At 41.0% G+C, this 23347-nt stretch overlaps 1 protein-coding gene across 1 annotated transcript in view; it reads left to right on the top strand.

Annotated features, from left to right (window-relative positions):
- Positions 1-22535, top strand: part of LIX1 (limb and CNS expressed 1) — a 47890-nt gene extending 25355 nt beyond the window's left edge. Inside the window, exons 3-6 of the mRNA XM_065875091.1 lie at positions 8405-8545; positions 12087-12182; positions 19806-19883; positions 21627-22535. Coding sequence (XP_065731163.1) covers positions 8405-8545; positions 12087-12182; positions 19806-19883; positions 21627-21914 — 603 coding nt within the window. The 3' untranslated portion in view covers positions 21915-22535. The remainder of the gene's footprint in view (positions 1-8404; positions 8546-12086; positions 12183-19805; positions 19884-21626) is intronic.
- The last annotated feature ends 812 nt before the right edge of the window (positions 22536-23347 follow it).

Raw genomic sequence — 23347 nt, 5'->3', positions numbered from 1 at the left:
TCATGCCAGGTGCTGTGTGAAATTGAGATGTTTAATATTTCCAGAGGCAAGCTGTTGATTGATTTTTTTTTTTTTTTTTCATTTCCAACCAGTATTTGGCATTGTGTAACAGGGTCACACAGTTGGGAGGTATGAGAGGGAACACTCAGAGCAGATGAGTTTCTTCCAAAGCTCTGTCTCTGAAAGGCCTTCCATATTTATGCCACTTGGTTTTCAAACCAAAGCCTTTGCCTGTGAAGACACCTGGAAAAACTACTTTTCCAAGGTACATACTACCTAAAAGGATAGGGTTTTGTTTTAGTCACTTTTAAGGCAGTAAGCACACTTCACCTTTATTATCAGATATAAAACACATGTTTTATACTTTCATGCGTTGCATGATTCTTCTTCTCAAAGTCCAGGGAATTAAAAGTATATTTAAATCACAATAGAGTAAGTTTATAAAATTAAGTTTTTCCCGAGAGAGAAGGACTAAGAGAAAATTTGATTAATTCATAGACTTGGCTAAATGGAATTGTAATGCTCTCTTTTTTACCGATTATTAAATAAGGTCTAGTCTTAACATTCCATGCACCAAAGAGAAATTTAGTTCCTGCCATAAAATTGAGACTACTGCCTTGCACTAATGCTGTTTTAATGCCAACTATTACTGTTTGAAATCAACCATGACCTCTTCTCTGTCTCTAGAGTTGTATACCTTGATGCAGATGTACAACATGCTCTGCGATGTAACTTAACTTCTAAAGGAGGTATTTCCTGGTAGAAGTCTCCACAGGAAAGCATCCTGTTTTGCAACTAATGAGACTCAAAGATAGGAAGGTTAGTTATAACCCCTTCCCATTTGAAAGTCATATGTCAGCTAATGAATGATCAGGCTTTCATGGCTTGCCCATGGAACTGGAAGTGCATATTGTTTTAATGAGACCTAGTTATTCTCCAGAACCCTTTGCTAACTTTACTTTTTTTAATCAAGCAAAGTGAATAGAGATATTCACATATTGTTGTTTCAAATAGAACAGCAGCATATAGTGAAAGGAATGCTTAGGAAAAGTCTCCCTGGTAAATAGACTTGGGACAATCTCCAGGGGAGTCCCCCAGCCTCAGTTGATAAACTTTAGGAGGATGCTCACTGTCTCACAAGCTGCTGAATGAGGAAGAAAGTTTCCCCACCCTACCCCCCCATCCCTCTCCGTGCCAGAGCCAAGTCCTTTTACATCAAAGCAACTATAAAAATAAACCAAAACTTTGAGCCCTGATCAATTCATCTTGTCTTCACCTTAAGTTGAAAAAAGAATAAGAAGAAAAGAAAAAAGGGAAAAGAAAAAAACCTCAAGGAGCAAAACAACATGGTTTTGTAATAGTTACCAGGGACCTTGGTCTAGGTATGTGTGTAGAATAGCATTTGTGGCAGAGGTAAACGAGGAGGAGGCCAGGTGGTTTGTATTATAAAAATAACATTCTGACCCACCATGTGCATGAAACGTTTCTTTCAGTTGACAGGAACTGGTGAGTTTTCTCCCAGACCAGTCCCCTCCCCCATACCTAGCAAAGACCCCCATTCCCAGCACACACAGAGCTCCAAATTGTTCCCAATGTATTTGCAGCCAGCCTGACCTACAGAGAAAGAGACACGATATTAACTTGGGTGACTGAGTCTCAACGGTTGCCCTTTTTCACATCACCGTCTGGAAGGGGAAAAAATGCTAATATATCTACGAATAGATAAATTGGAACACATGCAAATGTTCATGCTTAGACCAGGGCAGTCAAGGTCTTAAAGAATTGAAAAGGGGACAATTAGTATCAGGGCCTGGTTTGTGGCATTCTTTGTGCTGATGGCTTGCTGTCAGGATGAAACTGAGGTGTTGGTGACACTGACCAGAGCTGGCAGGTCTTACACACAAACTCTGCAAGTCAATTGCTGAGACTTGCACTCTGAGTCACAAAATCAAAACACTCCCAACCACCTGAATGACAGACTTGACAGCCTAAAGGATCTGGGCAAGAATTCTCACCTCTCACAGAGTCAGTTTATTTGGTTTTGCCACCTGCAAAGTCCCAGCTTGGGAGAGCCCCTTGGGTCCCATGGGCGATTGATCAAATGCCACCTAAATAACACTGACCTGCCCTTGGCCCCAGGGAGGATGGCATCTTCAGCTTTGAGTTTGCATGTGGATAAAATCTGTCAAATGTATAATACATGACGGGTCTTATTCCAAAAACCTTGCTCCTTACAGAGCACTTTTCAACTCCTCGGCTACCATTGGTAGACACAGAATAAAGTGTACCTAACTCAGTTTTATACATTTAGGATCTGCAGACCTTTATTTTTCTTGATGTCTTTAAAATGCAAGTATAAAAAATTCTAAGAAGTCTGTTGTTTGTTTAAGATGGAGAAAGGTCACTTATATTGATTTCTTTCCACATGCTTTCGTAAAGAAAACACTGTAGTTGGGATGTATGGACAGAAAAATCTTAGTGTCCAGAAACAGTCACTCAACACATGTTCTAATACAAAGCAAGGGAAAAACTATCAATAAAATGAGGACTACCAGGACAGTTACTGTTCAGAGTATAAATTGTGTCATCCTGGCTAGAAAATGTTTCTGTGAACAGTAACACACTTATAATAATTTCAATTTTTATTGTTATCAATAATTAACAATAAAACTAGTATCTTACTAGGCATTTCTATGTTTACAACATGTACGTGGCTACCAAAATGTTATTTCAATTAATTTAAGAATTTCCGTACATCCTAAAAAATGGATTAGCCACTATTTTATTTCAGGACAGCCTACTGACCCACACATCATTCTTGGTTTAACCTTTCTGTTGCATAGTGTGACACATAGAAAATTATCATGGAAGAAATAAAAACTGCTGATCAAAAAGGCACATTGAGACCTCAGTTAAGTTAGGAGTACTTACGTACTTCCTAAGGGCCTACTTTTAGAAGAACAGTTGTAAAGGATTTTTTTTTTCAACCTGAATGCTGCTGTCCTTGACTTTTGTGTAGAAGTAATTTCTCTAGTGAGAAATTAGCATGTTTGATGTTAGCAGAGGTAGATATACCGTTGTGATATTGTGATTTATAATAACATACATGCGGTCTGATTCCCTGCCAACAGCCCCTGAAACCCCTGGGACTTCCTAAGTGATAGGAGTGATAAAGGTATCTTTTGTTATTTATAACAAATAAAGGGCTATACCACACCTGAGTTTATGTGAATGAGGTGACTTTGGGGGAAGCTCCTAGAAATGGGGCCTGGTTTCTTATGACAATGCACTGCTTCTTCCTTGGCCTTTTCTTCTAAAAGAAGTTGAGGTCATCGTGTGGGAATGGGAGGAGATACTCTTGGTGTCTTATGTCAAAATGACCCATGGAATATCAAAGTTGGAGCTTGGGCTAAAGTACTATCTGTACTGATCTGGGGGATGCTGGGAGACTTCAGCCCAATTATATATCTTCTCTATCCCAAGGTGGGTGACCATTTCTGTGACAAGCAGATTAGTATCGTGGTTAAAAATCTGGGCTTTCAAGTCAGACAGACATGGGGTTTAATCTTGTTTTGGTAACTTTTTAAGTTGTATGACCTTAGGATATGTAACTTCTGTTTGTCTTGTGGGTGGAATAAGGGTAACAACAAAAGCAACTTTATAGGATTGTGGTAATAACTAAATGTGACAATTGACATAAGCTGCTTTAGCTCAGCACCCAGCATATAGAGTCAGCGATGAGGATGACTTAGTGAGCTCTCCCTCAAGGGGGGGCTGAGGGAGTTCCCAGTTGCCTGATTGAGCAAAGCCTTTGTATTAGCTATCTATGTCTGGGTAACAAATTACTGCAAAACTTATCATTGTCTCACACAGTTTCTGAGGATCAGGAATCTAGAAGCAGCTTAGTTGGGTAGTTCTGGCTCAGGGTGTCCCAGAGGTTTCAGTCAAGCCATCAGCTGGCGCTAGAGTCATCTGAAGGCTTGATCAGATCTGGAGGATCAGCTTCCAATCACACTCAGAAGGCTGTCGGCAGAAGGTGTTAGTTAGTTCCTTACCACGTGTGCCTTTCAGTGGGACTGCTCAGAACATGCCAGCTGACTCTTCCCAGAGAGAAAGCAACTGTGACCAAGATGGAAGCCACAAGGTCTTTTATAACCTAATTTAAAAAGTGACATACCTTAGCTTCTGCCATATTCTATTGGTTGCACACACCAAACCTGTACAGTATGGGAGGGGACTGCACAAGTGTGTGAATACCAGGAGGCAGAGATCACTGGGGGTTATCTCAGAGGCTGGATACCACCACCTTTAAATGGTTTTCCTAAGCAATGCCACAGATGCTCTTTTTTTTTTTTTTTTTGGCTTTAATTTTAGAGTTGAGAGGCTTTGAAATGATTACAGTGTTTTATAATCTACCAGCAAATGAAAGGCATCCAAGCCTCAAGATAAATGTCTGAGTGGGGTCTGCTAGCCGCTTGAAAAGCATGTGGCTCCACATACCAAAGAAATCCACAGCTGACTTTAGTAAAATCCTGACCGTTAAATATTCCAGCTCTGTACGTTCACAAAGTGCAAAGGACAGAAGTTGTCTCTCTATATTAACAAGTGAGAATGATTAGCGGATAAGGCATGGTTTACAAATCTGTATTTATGATTGGGGTCTGGCTGAAAAACAGCAAGAATAAACCATACAACCTGGGAAGTCTAATTCCAGCAGGAAGTTGCTTTGAAATAACATCATACTTCATTCACTCCCCAACTGATGTCTTTGATGACCAGTTTGGACACATCAATAAAACGTCCTGTCACTTACCATATTTTATTTTCTTGCAGCATTTCCCACTGTTGGATGGTAACTCTAATAGTGCCTGTTCTTACAGCAGAATCCATGCTCTGATTTAGATTTGCCAAGTAGATTGCTTTTAGCTAAATTTCTTGTCCAAGCACAGGTCCTTATGGTTTGAGAGTTCCCATTAAAAGATCCCTAAAGAAAAATATACAGCTTTACTGGCTTGGATTTGTAGCTCCAAAATTTAAAAGAAAGCGGCTGGTTAACATTATAGACATTTTGAAGTACTTGTCTTTCAGAAATGCAAAAAACAATAGCAAGAAAAGCCTTTGATGGCTCAGAATTTATTTTATTTTATGTACTTATTAATTGGTACACTTTCTCCCCCATTTTAACCAAAGATCCTGTACATTGAAACAATAAAATAAGTAAAGACATGTGTCTGCTTTAAAATCTCAAATTGGTTAAGTCTCATAGTCCTCTTCCATGCTTTCTGGGTAGAGGCTCTTTCTGTTCTCTCAGCCCTGCAGCACTTTGATCTCAGAAGCAGTGCCATTTGGTTGTAAATGTATGTGGCGCCTTTGATCTAGTACTTAGCTGGTCTTATTTAAAATAGATAGCTTCTTTTATCTAAGTAGTGTTTACTAGGTCTCTCTCTATGAAAGATGGTTTAAATTGCTATTATTTAGATAGAAAGTTATATAAAGTTTCTTAAGAGTGCCCAGATCTGAATCTAATTCTCTAAATTCTAAAACCCCAATGGCATTATTATAGATTACATACAGCAAATTCCTGTTAAAATGAGCTGCTTTTACAGATGTCAGGTAATATTTGCAAAAACTTTGTTTGCTTTTTAACAGGGAACTGATTTTCCAAAGAATAATAAACATATCCTACACACAGGCAAAAATAGTACTCTCAGAGTATCTGAACTTAATGGCCAATTTGCCCTCTGAAATTCACATATTAGTATATTTTTATGTTACTGGGTTATGAATACTATAAAGTATATATTGAAATGGGACTTTTTAAAGTAATAAGTATATATCTTGAATTCTCTTCTTTAAGAGGATTTCTTGAATATTTTGTCAGGCGCATTAGTGACCTATGTTTGAATTTCCTAGGCTGCATTCAATTATTCATTCAACAAACTATGTTGCAGGTGCAAAGATGCAGAGATGATTAAGTCACAAACTCTGCCCTTAAGTTGCTCACAGTCTGGGGTCAATGGGCAGAGCACTAGTAGACAATTACACAATAGTGTGGTGTGTGCCTCTTATGGATGCTGGTCCTTCCAGCCTGCAGTTGGGACTGGTCAGGGAAGGCTTCCTGGAAGAGGTGGCACCCAAGCTTCAGTTAGACTGCTGACTCAGAACTCAATGTCCTGTAAATTCCCAGCCAAGTCCATAATGCAAAGACAATCTATCTGCCTAACGCCTCTGATCCCCCCAACCCTGGTTTAATGCAGGTGGCCTAAACCTTGAGAAAGGTCTTGAAAGGCGCTGCTGCCTGAAGCTACCCCAAAGCCTTCTAGCTTGTCATTCAACACTAAGGAGAAAAAGCCCAAACCACCTTTCACATACATATTTATAAATTTAGCTCCATTCTTCATTTAAAGGAAATATTGGAAATCTCTTTGTGTTGTTTAAGTTAAAATAGCTGCCTTTAATTGTTCTGTTAGGCTCCTGACACATGTTTTTTCCTTCCTCCTTGGTGTCGTGTTCCTACCATTTCAGAAGTCTTGTCATTACTTTGCCCACATACTAACCATACGTGAGCATTCCAAGAACTGACCCTGGGAGTAAGCACTCTGGAGGATGCTCAAGAAGTATATAAGGGGCACTTCCCAGGCCTGGAGGTTGGGGGAAGGGCAAGAAGAGGTAATCCATAGTCACATACAGGATCATTGCACTAATAGTCACAACTGTTCTAGGGAGGTCACAGGGGGCATATCAGAGGGGGCCAGGGCCTGACCTCAGGGGACTCATACTGGGTCTGTGGAGATGGAGAAGAGAGGCGGCCTCTGGAGGACATGAGCGCGTGAGTTTGGAGTGTTCTTGGATCAGTGCAGGGATGGTCAGCATGGGGCAGGTGAGGTAGAGGCAGGAATGTGCTAAAAGCAAACTGGAAGGGTTTGGCTTTTTCCCAGTGGTGCTATGAAGCCCTTGAGGCACAAAACTGCAAAATGAAGTGGGATCTTTGGTACTTTCCCACTTCTTTGATGTAACCAAGCACTACTGATTCTGAGAATCTTGCGTTCTAGGCAGTGGCCACCTTGGAGACCAGAGAGCCTAGCCTTCCCATTTGCCCAGTGAGGAAATAAGCTCCAAAGAACAAGCAGCCCAGGTCTCACAGTCACTGAATGGCAGAGGCAAGGGTGTCTGGCCATCCTGTTGACCAGGACCCAGGCCTGGGCTTCTCTTCCTGGGGCTTGTTTCCCACTAGGAGTCCTGGAGTAAGATCTAGGTCATTAGACGGTTCCTAGGAGCCTGTAGGAGAGAGCCATCACACCCTGGGGTCCTCCAACATGTGTGATCTCCAGGGGCAGTGCAGTTCTCATAGGGCTTCATCCTCTATCTGGACCCAGGGTCCACACCAAACCAGAACTTGAATAAGAGGAGTTGGTAAGAAAAGAGACAGAGAGGACAGAAAAGAATCGGGTTAAATTGAGCAGACCCATGTGAGCCACAGGAAGGCCAGGCTAAGACGATGGAGAGCAGTATTAAATTGGGGGAAAAATGAATTTTTTTGTGTGAGTTACTAATCATAGGCTGCCTATGGCCCCTAACTTCAGGAAAGCCAAACTTCCTGTCCCACCCAAACTGTGTGGATTGAGAGCAAGGTAGAAAAGGTGGTCCTCAAGAAAATCAGGGGACTATTATTAGAAGGAGGGTGAGGAATAAATGCTGGAAAAGCAAAAACAGTAGATTTTGACAGCGGCTCCTTGTCCTAACCTGAAGCTTAAAAAGTATAAGCCTGAGATGTTCTCATAGAGTGTGGCCGTGTGCTGGGTATTCTCACTTCTTTCTCTATATTAACTAATTGAGCCTATCTTCAACCCTGTAACACAGGGACTACTATTATTCCCATTTACAGAGGAGGCAATTGAGGCACAGAAAGACTAATTTGTCCACAGTCTTTCAGCTAGTAAGTCCCAGAGTTGGGATCTGAACCCAAGGAGTCTGACTCCAGAACCTGTGTTTTTAATTATTATGTTAAAAGTGTCTCCCATTTTCCTTCCTTCCTTACTTTTTTTCTCTCTGAAATAAGGATTTGAGGAAGGCCCTGATAATGAATGTAATCACCTAGCACAGAATAGTAGCCATTATTTTTTTTGTTATTATTTATTAACAGAGTATGAAAGCATCTGGTGCATAGTAGACATTCAACGACTGTGAAATAAGACAAAAACATTTGAAGACTAAACAAGACATTTGCCTGGGCTCTAGGGCTGAAAGAAAATCTGCATCATCTTCAGGGGATTAGCCATGGGTATGGAGGAATAGCTGCAGACAGTAATCATATAAATAGAAATGTCCAGAGACCCATTGAGATGGGGCGAAATGGTGAGATGCTGAATTCTTTAATGACTCCTTTTCTCCTTCCCTTCTTAAGTGCTGCTTAAGTAGAGCTGAGGCCAGACGCGATGCAGCTAAAGTGGCCCTAATCAACTCCCTCTTCAATGAGCTGCCCTCGCGCAGGATCACCAAGGAATTCATTATGGAGAGTGTGCAGGAAGCAGTTGCCTCCACTAGTGTGAGTACCCACCAGGGAAGGGAAAAGCTGGCTATACTTAAGAGTACGGAGCTATTTGAATCTTGGGAGATGCTAATCTGAACGAGTTCTTTAAGAATTGTGCAGGTACTGCTGGTGGGAATGTGAATTGGTACAGCCACTATGGAGAACAGTATGGAGTTTCCTTAAAAAACTACAAATAGAACTACCATACGACCCAACAATCCCACTACTGGGCATATACCCTGAGAAAACCATAATTCAAAAAGAGTCATGTACCAAAATGTTCATTGCAGCTCTATTTACAATAGCCCGGAGATGGAAACAACCTAAGTGTCCATCATCGGATGACTGGATAAAGAAGATGTGGCACATATATATATACAATGGAATATTACTCAGCCATAAAAAGAAACGAAATTGAGCTATTTGTAATGAGGTGGATGGACCTAGAGTCTGTCATACAGAGTGAAGTAAGTCACAAAGAGAAACACATATATATGGAATTTAAGAAATTCTAACACATATATATGGAATTTAAGAAAAAAAAATGTCATGAAGAACCTAGGGGTAAGACAGGAATAAAGACACAGACCTACTAGAGAATGGACCTGAGGATATGGGGAGGGGGAAGGGTAAGCTGTGACAAAGCGAGAGAGTAGCATGGACATATATACACTACCAAACGTAAAATAGATAGCTAGTGGGAAACAGCTGCATAGCACAGGGAGATCAGCTCGGTGCTTTGTGACCACCTAGAGGGGTGGGATAGGGAGGGTGGGAGGAGGGAGATGCAAGAGGGAAGAGATATGGGAACATATGTATATGTATAACTGATTCACTTTGTTATAAAGCAGAAACTAACACACCATTGCAAAGCAATACTCCAATAAAGATGTAAAAAAAAAAAAGAATTGTGCAGGTTTTGGGCTTCCCTGGTGGCGCAGTGGTTAAGAATCCACCTGCCAATGCTGGGGACACGGGCTCAATCCCTGGCCCGGGAAAATCCCACATGCCGCAGAGCAACTAAGCCCGTGCGCCACAACTACTGAGCCCGTGCACCACAACTACTGAGCCCACGTGCCACAACTACTGAAGCCCCCGTGCCTAGAGCCCATGCTCTGCAACAAGAGAAGCCACCGCAATGAGAAGGCTGCGCACTGCAACGAAGAGTAGCCCTCCGCTCCCCGCAACTAGAGAAAGCCCACGTGCAGCAACGAAGACCCAACGCAGCCAAAAATAAATTAATTAAGAAAAAAAAGAATTGTGCAGGTTTTATTTTTTAACCCATTAAATCATTAATTTTCAGCAGAAAGAACACTTGGACTGGAAATCATGATATTGGAGCTGGTTCCCTATCCATGTCTCAGTAATATTCTTTAGCCTCCCTGGATTAATCACAATTAATCAAGATTTAAATCAAGGTGGATCAAATTATCCACCTTGATTTGTTTATTTGAATGTTTGCTGTTTGAGGAGCACAGATTCTTTTAGGGCCTGAGAACGCATGCCATTGAATACTGCTTTAACCTAGAGATAAAGAAGCTCAATTTTTCCCAAACTTGACGAATCATAACAATTATCTGAAGTGCTTATTAAAAGTGCCAATTCCCCAGCCAGTGTGAGGCCCTTCAATCTATGTTTTTAAGGAAACAGACTGCTTCGATATGGGAAAAGCCGTATGCCCAATATTTGTTAGCTGTTAGAATTATCATGCTTAATATCAACTACTTTTTTCAGAGAGCTTTGGAAATCTCTGTAATGGATGTAATTAAATACAAAGTGCTTTGAGAGCCAAAAACTCTGTCTTAGAAATTTAGATAGGACATTTTCTCGGCAGTCTAGGAGTACAGTAGATGATTTGCCCCATGAATTTTTGGTGCTTTTGATCCTCGTACCTCCAAATTATAAACCATTTTAACCATGGAGGAAACCTTGGGTCTCAACTGGGGCAGGTGTCGCCCTGTGTGTCCTTCAAGTGCAGAAAGTTGGCATTACCAAAGGGATTAGCCACCTCCTAGCTTCGCCTTTAGCATGGATCAACGCCATCTGAGATTTTCATTCTCTGATTCCCTTAATCTGACTACAAACGTTCTGTCATTCTGGAGAAGCTACTGATAATGAAGGTGACATTATCACACTAGCTGTGACCTTTTTGCTGCTTTCCCCCCTCATAAATGCTCTTATCATGCAGAAGAGAGATAAGGGGAGAGGCGGGGACTGAGAGTGGTTGTCCTGGCAGAGAGACCTCAGGGAGCTCTGGTCTATATCTGCTCTGAGGATGAAAGGAAGCCTTTATTTTCCTGCCCGGTAAATTTCAAGTGCCTTTGAGGAAGAGAAGTTAGGAAAATGATGCCTGATTTATATGTGTGGAATTTACTCAGAAGCAGGGAGGTGCCCTCAGTGTAAATGTAATTTATCATTTTTTCATGGAAATTTCTAAGGAAGGAGAATATATATGGTTTGCAGGCTTCTGGATGGATTTCCTCTGGGATATTTAAAAAGCCAACATAAATATTTCAGCAGTAGTGTGTTAATGTTATTGCATTCAAAAGCTATAAATTTGCTGCTATCTGATGCGGGCAGTTGTTTGTTCAGTCTCACAAAGCCGTTGCCCACCTTCCCAGGAATCCAAGGCCATGGGATATCGAAGCGCAGGCGCCAATGCCATTCCTGAGTTCATGTCAGCTTTTTTAATGCCACTCCCCCTAACCAAATTGAAGGGGAATTTCATTTCTTCCCATCACCCACCCACCTTGTTTCCTAAAGACTAAGTGGTCCAAAAGTGAAAACTATAAACCAAAATCCATGTCTCCAGACCGAACACCAGCATATTATGAAAAGCTCCCATTAAAAATCAAGGGGGTGGGCTTCCCTGGTGGCGCAGTGGTTGGGAGTCTGCCTGCTGATGCAGGGGACGCGGGTTTGCGCCGCGGTCCAGGAGGATCCCACATGCCACGGAACGGCTGGGCCCGTGGGCTATGGCCGCTGGGCCTGCGCGTCCGAGGCCTGTGCTCCGCAAGGGGAGGGGCCATGGCAGTGAGAGGCCCGCATACCACAAAAAAAAAAAAAAAAAAGAATCATGGTGGTAAAATATGAATGGTCCATACAACTGGAGATTTTTTCCCCTGTTAGTTACATAATTTGCTTGGTGATCACTGGAATCTTACAGAGCAAGTCAGCATTTCAAGATTTCGATAATGGATGAAAGCAGCCTTGGAGAGCAACTGCTCACACATTAATGCCACCACAAACAAAAACTCTGTGGAGAGATACAGGAATTTCTGCTTTGGGATAATTCTTCTTTTTGAGTATATAATCAGTTAACATTCTAATCAAAAGCTAGATTCAAGTTGATTACAAAGTCCTCTCAACTACGAGTGATGGTGAGAGTAAGGATTTTATGCCAAATCAACTGGAGACGGTTGTAGTGTTGTAGGATGCACCCCTGAAGGGTTGGGACAATAGAAGGCTCACTGTGAGGCCACAGAATTAATTCATGACCACCCAAAGAAGAGGAGGAAAAAACCATGATATTTTCCTTTTCTGCTTACTTCCCAAGGGCACTTTGGATGACGCGGACGACCCCAGCACCAGCATTGGAGCCTACCACTACATGCTGGAGTCAAACATGGGGAAGACCATGCTAGAATTTCAGGTACCTGCTTCCTTCCACATATTTGTCTTGCTACACAACCCCCAGAAGCCTGGGGGAATGCCACTCATCACTAACAGCCCCCATCCCAATAATCTACTCTTTTTCTGTTTTGGTCATTTTAATTTAACCCTGCTAGAATCCAGCACTGTGCTCCCTTTTAGCCGCACCTCAGGAGGCTAAAACAAAAAAGCAAAGAGGCACAATCTTTGCTTTCTTAAATAAGTAAAAGACAAGCTAAGAAACAGGCGGGGAACATTACAGTCTTATGACCCTATTAACATTTTACCAGCTTTTCAGTATAAAGCTCCCCCTTAAACCAAATCAAACAGTTTGAAGTGTTGGTTGTGACCATTTGGTTCTTAATTTTCAGAAGTCATGGATGAAGGTGCCTGCAATGTATATTAAACAATTTTCCCCTCAGTTATGGTATTTCTGTTAAACAAGACTGCCATCTCCTATTGTTAACTAAATCAAAACATTTAGCAACCTGTAACCCTTTTCATTCCACTGCTGACAAGCAATAATAGAGCTGAGGAACTATATTACCTGTTATTTGCAAATTAAATAATGATATTAATAGCAATAAGAATAAGAATAGCTAACGCTCATTGGATGCTTACTTGGGCACTGTGCTAAGCATTTAACAGATCTTACCATAATTTAACCCTCACAATAAACATGTGAGTATTTCTTATCGCCATGTCTTCATTGAAGGAAGTGTGTCATACAGCTCAGCAAATGGCACAGCCAGGGTTCAGACCCAGGCAGTCTGATTTCTGAATCCACACTCCTATTATCCTATATTGGGCTGGGCAGACAAAACTTCAGAAGTTATTGAGAATGAAAATTGCACTCTCTAAAAAATTAAACACGAATACAGTTGACCATCCATATATACATCTATGCCAGTAGGAATCAATATGCAATGTTATAATGAGGAGACTTTACCCGCCAAGATTTCTATTTTTTTAGGTTAGATTCCAAGAAGCAGTCAGAATATAAAGTTTTATGGACACAAATGTTCATCATGGTATCATTTACAGTGGTGTTACAGCTGAAGCCACCACCTTCCAAATACCATCTTTGGTACCTTTTAAACTCTTTTCCTGACTACAATGGCATAGCCACTTCTCAGGTGGATATGTCCCACCTGCCCATTTTTAAAAACCAGTAATTTTCCTCATCACTCTCTCATTTGATTGACGCAAAATACACTTTCTTCACCCTGCCCTAGGAAGATCTCAGTCATCCAGGTTTCTCCTTAAACGGTTGTGGTCTCCCTGACCTTTGATGTTGTTTGTCTTTGTTTGGAAGAGACCCTGAAGCTCACCTTCTGGTGTAGACAGGGGTATGCAGCAGCTCAGTGGTTCTGAGCCCAGGCTTGGGAGTGGGCTCATCTGCTCATCTCTAAATCTGTTTCCTCGTTTGTACGTAAATCAGGAAGAATAATAGTAGCAATAATAGTAGTGGTGCTACCTCACTGTGCTATTGTGAAGACTAGATGGAACCACATAGAAAGTCCAGAACAGTTCCTGGCATATGGTTAATGCTCAGTGAAAGCTGACAACTGTTATTATGTATATTTCTGAAGAAGGACTGCTTCATTTGAAATGCCAGAGGCTACCAGATGGATTCCCTTGACAACTTTATTTAACCTAAAGGCTTTACATGAGGACAAGGTAGCTCCCCTGCATTAAATGTTTCAGGGCCCTCGCTATAGAATAAAAGAGTGGAACTGTCAAGGGTTTTTTTTTTTTTTTAATCTTCCATAACAATCTAAAGTCAAACAGAGAAAAAAAATAAAAGGAAAGAGCATGACACAAGAGAAGGGACACAAACTTTAAAAAACCATACAGACCTACATGTAAAGCCTGTGCTACCACTTGCCACCTGTGAGCTTAACCGTTTTGAGACTCAGTTTTCCTGTCTACAAAATAAGCATCGTGATACCCATTGTGTAGCCTTTTTGTGGGGCGTATATAATAGGACATTTATAAAACATTTAGCATGGTGATTCCCCAAGGAAGAATCTCATTTATGTTCATTCCTCCCCCCTCGACCCTGACAGAAGAATATTGTACTTCTTTTATTATACAATGAATCTTGCCTGGCCCAGTACATAATAGCTTGTATAGGATTTACTAGCTATTTTCAGAAAAATCAAGAATGATTTTTTAACACAGTGGGTTAGTCTGCCAAATATAGGGAAGGCAAGATTTTTTTTTTTTTAATTCTTAAAATTCTGTCCAAGTACTATGAAAGGCTGTACTCAACCATCTTTTAGTAATACTTTAATTGCCGTGCTACGGGCTGCATGTTTTCTGTGTGGTCTGTGTAGTAAGGTATTTAAATACATGAAATAATAATTTGAATCATACTGTGGAAATGCTTCATAAATTCTCAAAATGGAGGCTGGGTGCTGGATGAGGGACAAAGGAAGCGGAAGATGTGAGGGCAGGAAAAATCCAAACTCCCTCCTCCCAGTAGGGATTCTGGCAACCCAGGAGGAGGGCCATGAAGCACATCCCTCTTCCTTCCGCCAGCTCCAGGTTGCCTGCTGGGTTCCTACACATTCCTTGGTGACCTGGGTTAAATGCATCAGCTTGTTTCTGCACATAATGGGAATTGACCACAGACCTGGGCTGTTTGCAGTCAACACAGCAATTCAGTACCCCTGGTGGGTAATAGATGTGTGTTTGTATCTAGCTATGGATGACTATACCGTATAAAAACAAGACTGGTGTCTCCTGCCTGCCTGCAGGCTTTAAGGGGGGCCATCAAGGAGGCAGTGCTGAGAGGAAACATGATATATGCTTCTGCTTACCTTCACTTCGTGGGAGGGAGGCTGGGATGCCTGTTTAAGGTAGCCTTGCCCCTCACCATAGAGAAAACTGCCTGATGTTTGGGGGCTGGGATGGCCACTGGGTCTTGTCAAGGTCAGATTCAAGGCAGACTTTGACTGAAGCTGGTTAATATATTTATTCTGAAGCCTAATGCAGTCCAAAGACCAGTTGTTTATTTACATCTTTGCTAAATTCTCCAGGTCGCCTTTTAAAACCTCATCCCATAAACAAATTTCCTCTTAAATCTATTCACTTGGGTGGGGAGATTGTGCCCACCTGTTTTTCAAGCTCTCCATTTACACTGTTTGTTTTTCTTATTTCTGATGAATCACAGAACCAAGCCAGTCTCCCAGACAGAGTTCCAGAGAGAAGCAGTGTACATTTTCTCCCCGGGGAGTAGCTGGGAGGCCAAACATTGTTTCTCATAGGAGGCAACACTAGGAAGCACTGTGAGGGCAGAGCCCAGTTGTTGTTGGTTTAAATTTAATGAATGACAAAATGAACCAGAAAAGCTGTAGAATGAAAGCTACAACTGCAATTTCCTTGGAGAGAAAGAAAACGCAGGGCTTGATTCACCACTCGATTTTAAATTTACTTTGCTGAAGGGGACTGGCTACATAATTTTTGGGGCCAGTGCAGAATGAAAGTTCAGGGCCTTTTATTCAAAAATTACTAAGAATTTCAAGACTACAGAGCACTAAACCAAGCTCAGAGCCTCTGTGACTGCACAGATCACAAGCTCGTGAAGCCAGCCTTGTCCCTGAGACAAATCCCCAGAAGGGCCCAGACTAGGGTAAGAAGAGTTAGGCATTGAACTCGGGTACAAAATTTAAAGGAGCGTCAAAAAATTCAGTAATCAAGGCAACTAATATTATAATGCAGTATTTTAAAAACTCAAAATAAATGTGCAAAACTTCATAACAAACAAAACATCCAAATTTTAAATAAAGACAGAATTTTAAATAAAAGACCCTGAACTTGTACAACGTACCTTAAATCTTGCTTGACTCACCTCACCCTATTCCCAGCCCTACCTCTAGGCCAGCTTCCTGTTTATCTGTCAGCCCACCCAGTTGACCCAGGCTTCTAGGTCAGCCCACGTAACAAACACAGTACAAACTTCAGTGAGGAAGGAGCAGGACATGTAGATCACCAAACAGACTTCCTTCAAAGTGATAGGGCTTCGACAGGTAGAAAATGAGGCTGTGAAGACCAGACAGTGAAGAGTCATGGTGAAACGATGAAACAAATCTTCACAGAAGTCCCTGGCTACCCTCTCCTTGCCGCTCTGCCGTAATGCAAGGATTTCCAATGGAATCAATGTGAGGCATACAAGGATTTCCTGGGGTTGAGCCCAGGACTCATACAGCTTCAGGAAGATCTGAAGATAGTGAACTTGGTCATATGAGGGGAAATAAAGAGGTAGGACAGGAAGAATGTGGAAATATTTCAATATACTTTATATGACGACGGTGAGAGTCATATCTCCAGAGAGGAGAGCAAGAACTAGATCAGGACATAAGGTAAGAAGGCAGACAGAAGGTTATCTTTCCTGGGGGATTTTAGGAACAAGAGCAACAATGAAGAAGAGGCAGTTGTATTACTGCAGAGGGAAAAACTGCTTGGTGATAGAATAGAAATTTGGGGAATAAGGAGGAGGATGATTCTCTTCTTGCAGGCAGAAACAGTTCAGGTCTCTGTGGGGAAGTTTTTGAGAGATGTAGGTTGCCAAGGCACATGGGAAAGATTTCTGGTTCTGTTCACAGAATTGTGGGTTGTGAAGTCTCAGGAGAACTGCTGAGTGGCATGAAAGAAATTTATCTGGATGGGGGGCTTAGTGCACAGATAAGAATAAGAGCTGAGAGGACATTGGAAGAAAAATATATTACTAAGGCAACAATCGTCAGAGGATGGAATTAAGAGCTCTGTTGGCAATAGGTTGTTTCTCAAACTGGGCCACAAGGATGCAAGGACAACGCCAAGAGGGCTATTGGAAGCCACAGAATAAACTCAGTATATCTTTCTGGGTTGTCAGCTTTACATGAAGATTGCAGGGTGGGGAAAGGAGTGGAGTCGTGTTTATTTTCTTCTTTTAAAAAAATGTGCAAACAATAGAATACAAAATTTAAGTGGAGTCTTAAGATAAAACATAAGACAAAATGTCTTATTTGTAAATATTGTCCCTGCTGTAACACGGTAGAGACTATTCCATATCAGAACAAAAAGCACATTCCTATTCATTTTTATGGCTACAAAGCATTCACTGAGTAGGCTTGAGGGTACGATAAGAAGGGCAGCACAAATTTATCTTCCTCAGTTACTGGGGTTACTTTTTTTTTTTTTTTTTTTTTTTGCGGTACACGGGCCTCTCACTGCTGCGGCCTCTCCCGTTGCAGAGCACAGGCTCCGGACGCGCAGGCTCAGCGGCCATGGCTCATGGGCCCAGCCGCTCCGCGGCACGTGGGATCCTCCCGGACCGGGGCACGATCCCGTGTACCCTGCATCGGCAGGCAGACTCTCAACCACTGCGCCACCAGGGAAGCCCCAGTGGGGTTACTTTGATAAGAAGCATAGTGGTGAGATCCAGATTAGGCAAGATTTGGTTATGGAACAAACCACTCTCACTTTTCCAAATTAGCATAAGAGGGGTGGGTTACCCAGACACTGGACCTAGGACCCTGGGCAGACGGTGGGGTCAGTGTTTGGGGCAGGAGGCGTAGCTCAGCTGGTGTCCATGTCATATTTTAATTAATGGAAACACATGGTTTTGCTTTTACTAAGGTCTCTGTGGGTTCTTGGGGTGCTTACTGTGCAGTAGTACATACACAAAATCCCAAACTCTGTCCCAAACTGAAAAGAAGAAAAGCATTACATTCTAATGGCAGTTTTAGACGTGAGAATAGTGCTATTTTTTCTGATGATCTTATCACTTTAAATGTTACCTGATAATTTTAAGATAACCGGAATCTCAGAGTGACTTTGTGTCTCCTGATTTTCACAGTGAAAGCGTTTTCCAGAGCAAGCAGACGTAAAGACAATAGAAGTCCACTTTTTTTGAATGGGCAGAAGACATCTGTCTAAATGTTGAGTTTCCATAACTAGCTTCATGACCAGGAAGTTCCTTAATTGTATTGTTATTTTCTAACAATTATGTAGTTGTGGTTTGTACTACTAATCCACAGTAGTTGTTTCTCTGGTCAAAAAAGAAAAAAAAAATGCAGGTAACTTCAATGGAAGACTGCAAATCCTAATACGATTAGGAAAATAAAATCTTCAGTATGTTGAATACACATTAGCTTGCCCTGGGTATCATGCAGGGAAAGGATGATGCTGATAGAAAGGCTTAATGCTGTGCTCAGCCCTAGCCATTGAATGTGAAAACTATGGGTGAGTTTTAATGTCAGTTCAACCTTATTGTCCATATTTTAAGGCATTTTCTTGACTGAATTTATAAACTTAGGGGTTTTTTACAATTTCTGTAGTTTGTCCATTATATGTTTGTCCAATATATTTAAATTGTTTTCCTTAATACGTAATATTGTCGCATGATTCAAAAGGTGCAAAGAATGTCAGAGAAAGGTCTCCCTCCTTTTTTCTCCCCAGAGGCAACTCATGTTACCAGATTCTTTTGTATCTTGCCAGAACTCTTCTAGGCGTTTATAAGCAAATGTTTATAGGCATCTCCTATTCTTTTTAATCAAATAGTAGCACACAGTGTACATGTTGGACACTTTGCTTTTAACGTAACAACACCTCATAGAGACTCTTTATATTAGAACTAGAGAGCCTTCTCATGCTTTCTGATTGCAGCATATCTGGTAGGATGAATGTGTTGTAGGGAGGAAGAATCAGTTTCCTTCTGCCCTTCTGAGTTCTTAGCTGAGGCCCCTGTAATAAAAGACAGATGAAGAAGAGAAAAACAGAAGTACACTTCATGTATATGTGAGAGGTACCCAGGGAAAAATGAGTACCTCCACAAGGTGGCTTAGAATTCAGGATTGAATACCATCTTAATTGGGAAAGGAGAGAGGGGATATAGGCCTCTCAGGCCTTAAATAATCTTTAAGAAAGATGAATGGGCCCTCAGAAGAATAGATGGGAGCTATGATAGTTTGTGACAAAGTTTGTCTGGGTGTGGAATGGACTTTAGTTTCTACTTCTGTGACAAGAGTCAATCTTCCCTGGTTGATGCAACTCCTGGGGAGGGGATTTATGACAATTGTGTTCCTTTTGGAGGATCTATCTTTAGGCAGAGAAGGGGAGTTCAGAGAAAGCCTCTTTGCAGTTTTTAAAGTATTTACAGCTCAAAATAATCAATATACCCAAGTGGTGTATTTGGGGGTGCCGTATGCTGCTACACTTTAGGATGATATTTTATTTAACCATTCCTTTAAAAATGAACATTTAAAATATTCCCAGTCTTGGGCAATTTTAAAAAGTGATGCAATGAATAGCCTTGCCTGTACATTATTATAAGATGTGCTGGTATATTTACATAATTTCTTTGGTGTATAATTGTTAGAGCATATGTATTTTTAATGTTGAAAGGTATTTGTCAATTATTTAATAATTTGTGCCAAATAGCAAGGGAGGGAAGGAAAAATGCTCCGAAAGCCTAGGACTGTGGTATTTGAAAAGTCTCAAAGTGTTCTAACAGTACTGTATATTCTATTTCCCAAATATAGTTGGGGATCAGAGTTATGCCCTGCTCAGCAATCACTGAGGCACTTTCCTTCACATTTCTGCTTTGAGACTAATGACAGGTATTTGGGTTTTATAGGAGCTTATGACCATTTTCCAACTATTGCACTGGAATGGAAGCCTAAAAGCCCTTCGTGAAACAAAGTGTTCCCGACAGGTGAGATATTCCAGTAAAAACAGGTTTGCGTTGTATGGACTGAGCAGATGGCTTGTCATCTTCCAGGATATGTATCAGTCCAGTTGCATCAGGGACTGACCAAAAATGCACACTAAGAAGAATGTTGGCTGGGCATAGGCCTGATTTAGATACCTGTACTGAATGCCAGAATGAAGGGATCATTAAGACAGACTTAGTTTATAAGTCAAATACTGAATCTACTCTATGCACCTGTCCTGCCTGCTGAATGTGTGCCCTCTCCCACTCTTCAAGGCAGAAAGAAATGTGAGTCTGCACTGCTTCTGAACCTCCTCAGTGAGAACAGGTAGAGTCGGTTGTGTAGCAGGAGGACTTTTCTCATCCCCACCAAATGTCCTTAAGGGACAACAGAAATGATTGCGAAGGTGGACAACCTGGTATTTCAGTCGCTCCCATTTTTTGGTTTGGAAGTTTCTTCTTTATTTTTCAGAGACAGGGTCTCGCTATTTCTTTGCTACCTATAAAAAGCACCCTTCTCCCTTTTTTTAGTAGCAAAAACAACCCCCTCTCCCATGCACTTAATGGTTCTCACCTACTGTCCCTCAAGATTTATTCTTCCTTTACCCCATTAGACTTCGAAGATGGTAGTTTGTTTTGAGAGTTTGCTAACAGGAATTTGTATGAGAAACAGAGCCTTTACTAGTCAGCAATATGAGGGTGGATGTAAGAGTTTTCCATGCACTGCAAGCCCCAGGAGTTTTTAGTTGTTCTTTGCTTAGAAAGCCTGGCTTTCAAAATGTCAAAGATGGAAAAGAAATGAGTAGCTGACAATGGCTTTGGCTGTTTTTTTCTTTTCCTTTGATTTAATAAAAAGCCTTTGAAATATGCCGGGTTGGTTATAAACACTTTTCCATGATTGTTTTTAATTTGTTAAGGTCATAAATAAATACCATATGTTCTTGAAAATAAAAGTAAACAATGCATCCACTCCACAAGATCTTGTTAAAGTGCATCCATCAAACTTATACATGATGTTACAATGTATTGGGAAATTTTAAACATGAGAATTGACAGATAGTGACAAATTTTTAATTATTTGGAGAAAGTGAGAGACAACGTACATGAAGGTACCATTATGATATCAATGATGATAATACCTATATTCCATAATACATTTTTAAAGTTCTTCCCATAGTTTCTGTGAGCCATTCAGTCTGTCATCTTCCTTATGCTAACAACATAGCAGTTAGGAAGTTGATTCTCTTGGTGTCTAAGTCTTGTCTGATTCAAAGCTCCCTGCTTTCTGCAATGGGTGTGACCAAACCCAGTTCTGTCCGAATCCTTCCATATAATTGTTTCCCTTTTTATCTTGCCAAAGGAGATAATGCTGAGCAGAAGAGTTCAGTGAATGAGATAATGTTCATACCAATTGTTATAGGAATGCATTTTCAAAGGAAGACATTTTCTAGCAAGGTCAGAGCTCTGTTCTGTGAACATTATTGGGTCATTCCTGGTGGTAGTGTTTTGATTCAACCTGGAGTGACCCTACTATGTGTACCAGCTTAGCCCTGTATTTCCTTTAAGAGGTATGTCCTGAGATTTGGCTTCGGTTTGTGAACATCAGAGAGGTTTGGTTATTGGTAGAACCCCTGGGGGTGTGTTGGGAGTAGTGGAGGCACAGGAAAGGAGGCATCAGAAGGCCATGAGCCCAGGTACCTTTGTTGCTCTTTACTGACACTCTGGACTTTGTTTCTTGGCTCCCAGGAAGTCATCTCCTACTATTCCCAGTATTCCCTAGATGAAAAGATGCGCAGCCACATGGCCCTGGACTGGATCATGAAGGAGCGGGAGTCACCAGGAATTCTCTCCCAAGAGCTACGAATGGCCCTGAGGGAGTTGGAGGAAGCCAGGAAAGCAGGACAAGAACTACGTTTTTACAAAGAAAAGAAAGAAATCCTGAGTTTAGCCCTGACTCAGATCTACAGTGATCCTGACACTTCGTCACCCAGTGATGATCAGTTGAGCCTCACAGCCCTTTGCAGCTATCACTAACAAGGCCAGGTCCCGGCTGCCCCCAAGGCGGGCAGAGGCCGGACTGTAACATTAGGAAGCTCATAGAAGGAGGTCATCAGAGGCTTTAGCAGCTATAGATGCTGCCTGAAGGCTGTACTAATTCTCCCCACCCATTCCATTCATAGAATCTCAGAGCAGGAGGACCCTTATAGGACCCAACATGTCACTCAGTGCAATTTTCCCATCACACTCTCGATAGTTCCACCTCAGACTGAAAGGATGGAGACAGGATTGCTTGAAAAATATTTTCCAGGCCTGGCTTTAACCTGAAGCCTTGTTGACATGTGCCTTGCTAGATTATATATGTTGTTTAAAAGAAGGGGTCAATGTAGCATCCCCGAAAAGAACACCAGCCAGGACTGGGGAAAACAGCATGATAGCAATTAAAAAATACTTGGGATTAAATAAACAATATGGATTCTTTTAAAAAATATACAGGGGTCAGAGTTTCTTCCTAAGCTTTGTAAGCTACAAGATCACTTACACTCTACTAGGTGTAATCCAGAACTTCAGTGAGGATTTTATCTGGACATCCCACTATCAAAGATTTGGAACTGGTAATAGTATGAAAATACTATATAAAGGTAATGTGGCTTAAAATGTCATAGTAATAAAATTTTTTTTCAATCCACTCTTCCATATGGGGATAAATATCACCCAGGATAGTACCCTCACTTGTATTCCTCAAGAAGAATTAATATCCAATTTTTATGAGTCCTGCAATCAGTCATATTCATTTTTAATCTGCAAATAAGATTAATTGATTCATTTTTATTTCTGCCACTTCTGTCATATATCTATAATGGAGAAAGTTACTGTCATTTCAAAGGTTAAAACATTTTGAAAAATCATTAGCATTTAACAATGCTTATATTCACATTTGATTTGTTTCTCATGCATTAGAGCAAAGGAATTATTAGCTGTCTTTGTTATTGTTCAAGAACTTAAGCCACCAGTAGCTCAAACATAGTGTCATTTTTCAGTTTAAGTTACTGGAATCTTCTTTAAAGAAGGGATAAAACATTGCCATCTCTTTTTCAAAATGGCTCGGATCAATCAACAGATTAAAAAACCAAAAGCAAATACAAACCAATTTTTAGATGGTTCCTGGTCACTCAGATTTAAGAATGGCAGCAGTGTCAATTTTAAACACTTACAAGTATTTCCCTATTTTTAACATGGAAAGGATTATCTTGCATTTACTCCAATAATTCAAATTTAAGAAAACAGTTTTCTCAATTTTAAATAAGGTTTCTTTTTCTTCTTGTTTACGCAAATGCACATTAAGTTTCATGAAAGCTAAAACCATTATAATTACATTAAAGTTTACAAAAATGTGAGTTTAGCTTCATATCTAAATATCTACAGTGCTAATTGTCACTCCTTGAATCCCCATAAAACTGTATACTGAG

This window comes from Phocoena phocoena, chromosome 3 (assembly GCF_963924675.1).
Source record: "Phocoena phocoena chromosome 3, mPhoPho1.1, whole genome shotgun sequence".
Lineage (NCBI taxonomy): Eukaryota > Metazoa > Chordata > Mammalia > Artiodactyla > Phocoenidae > Phocoena > Phocoena phocoena.
This window is presented reverse-complemented; position numbering and strand designations above follow the sequence as displayed.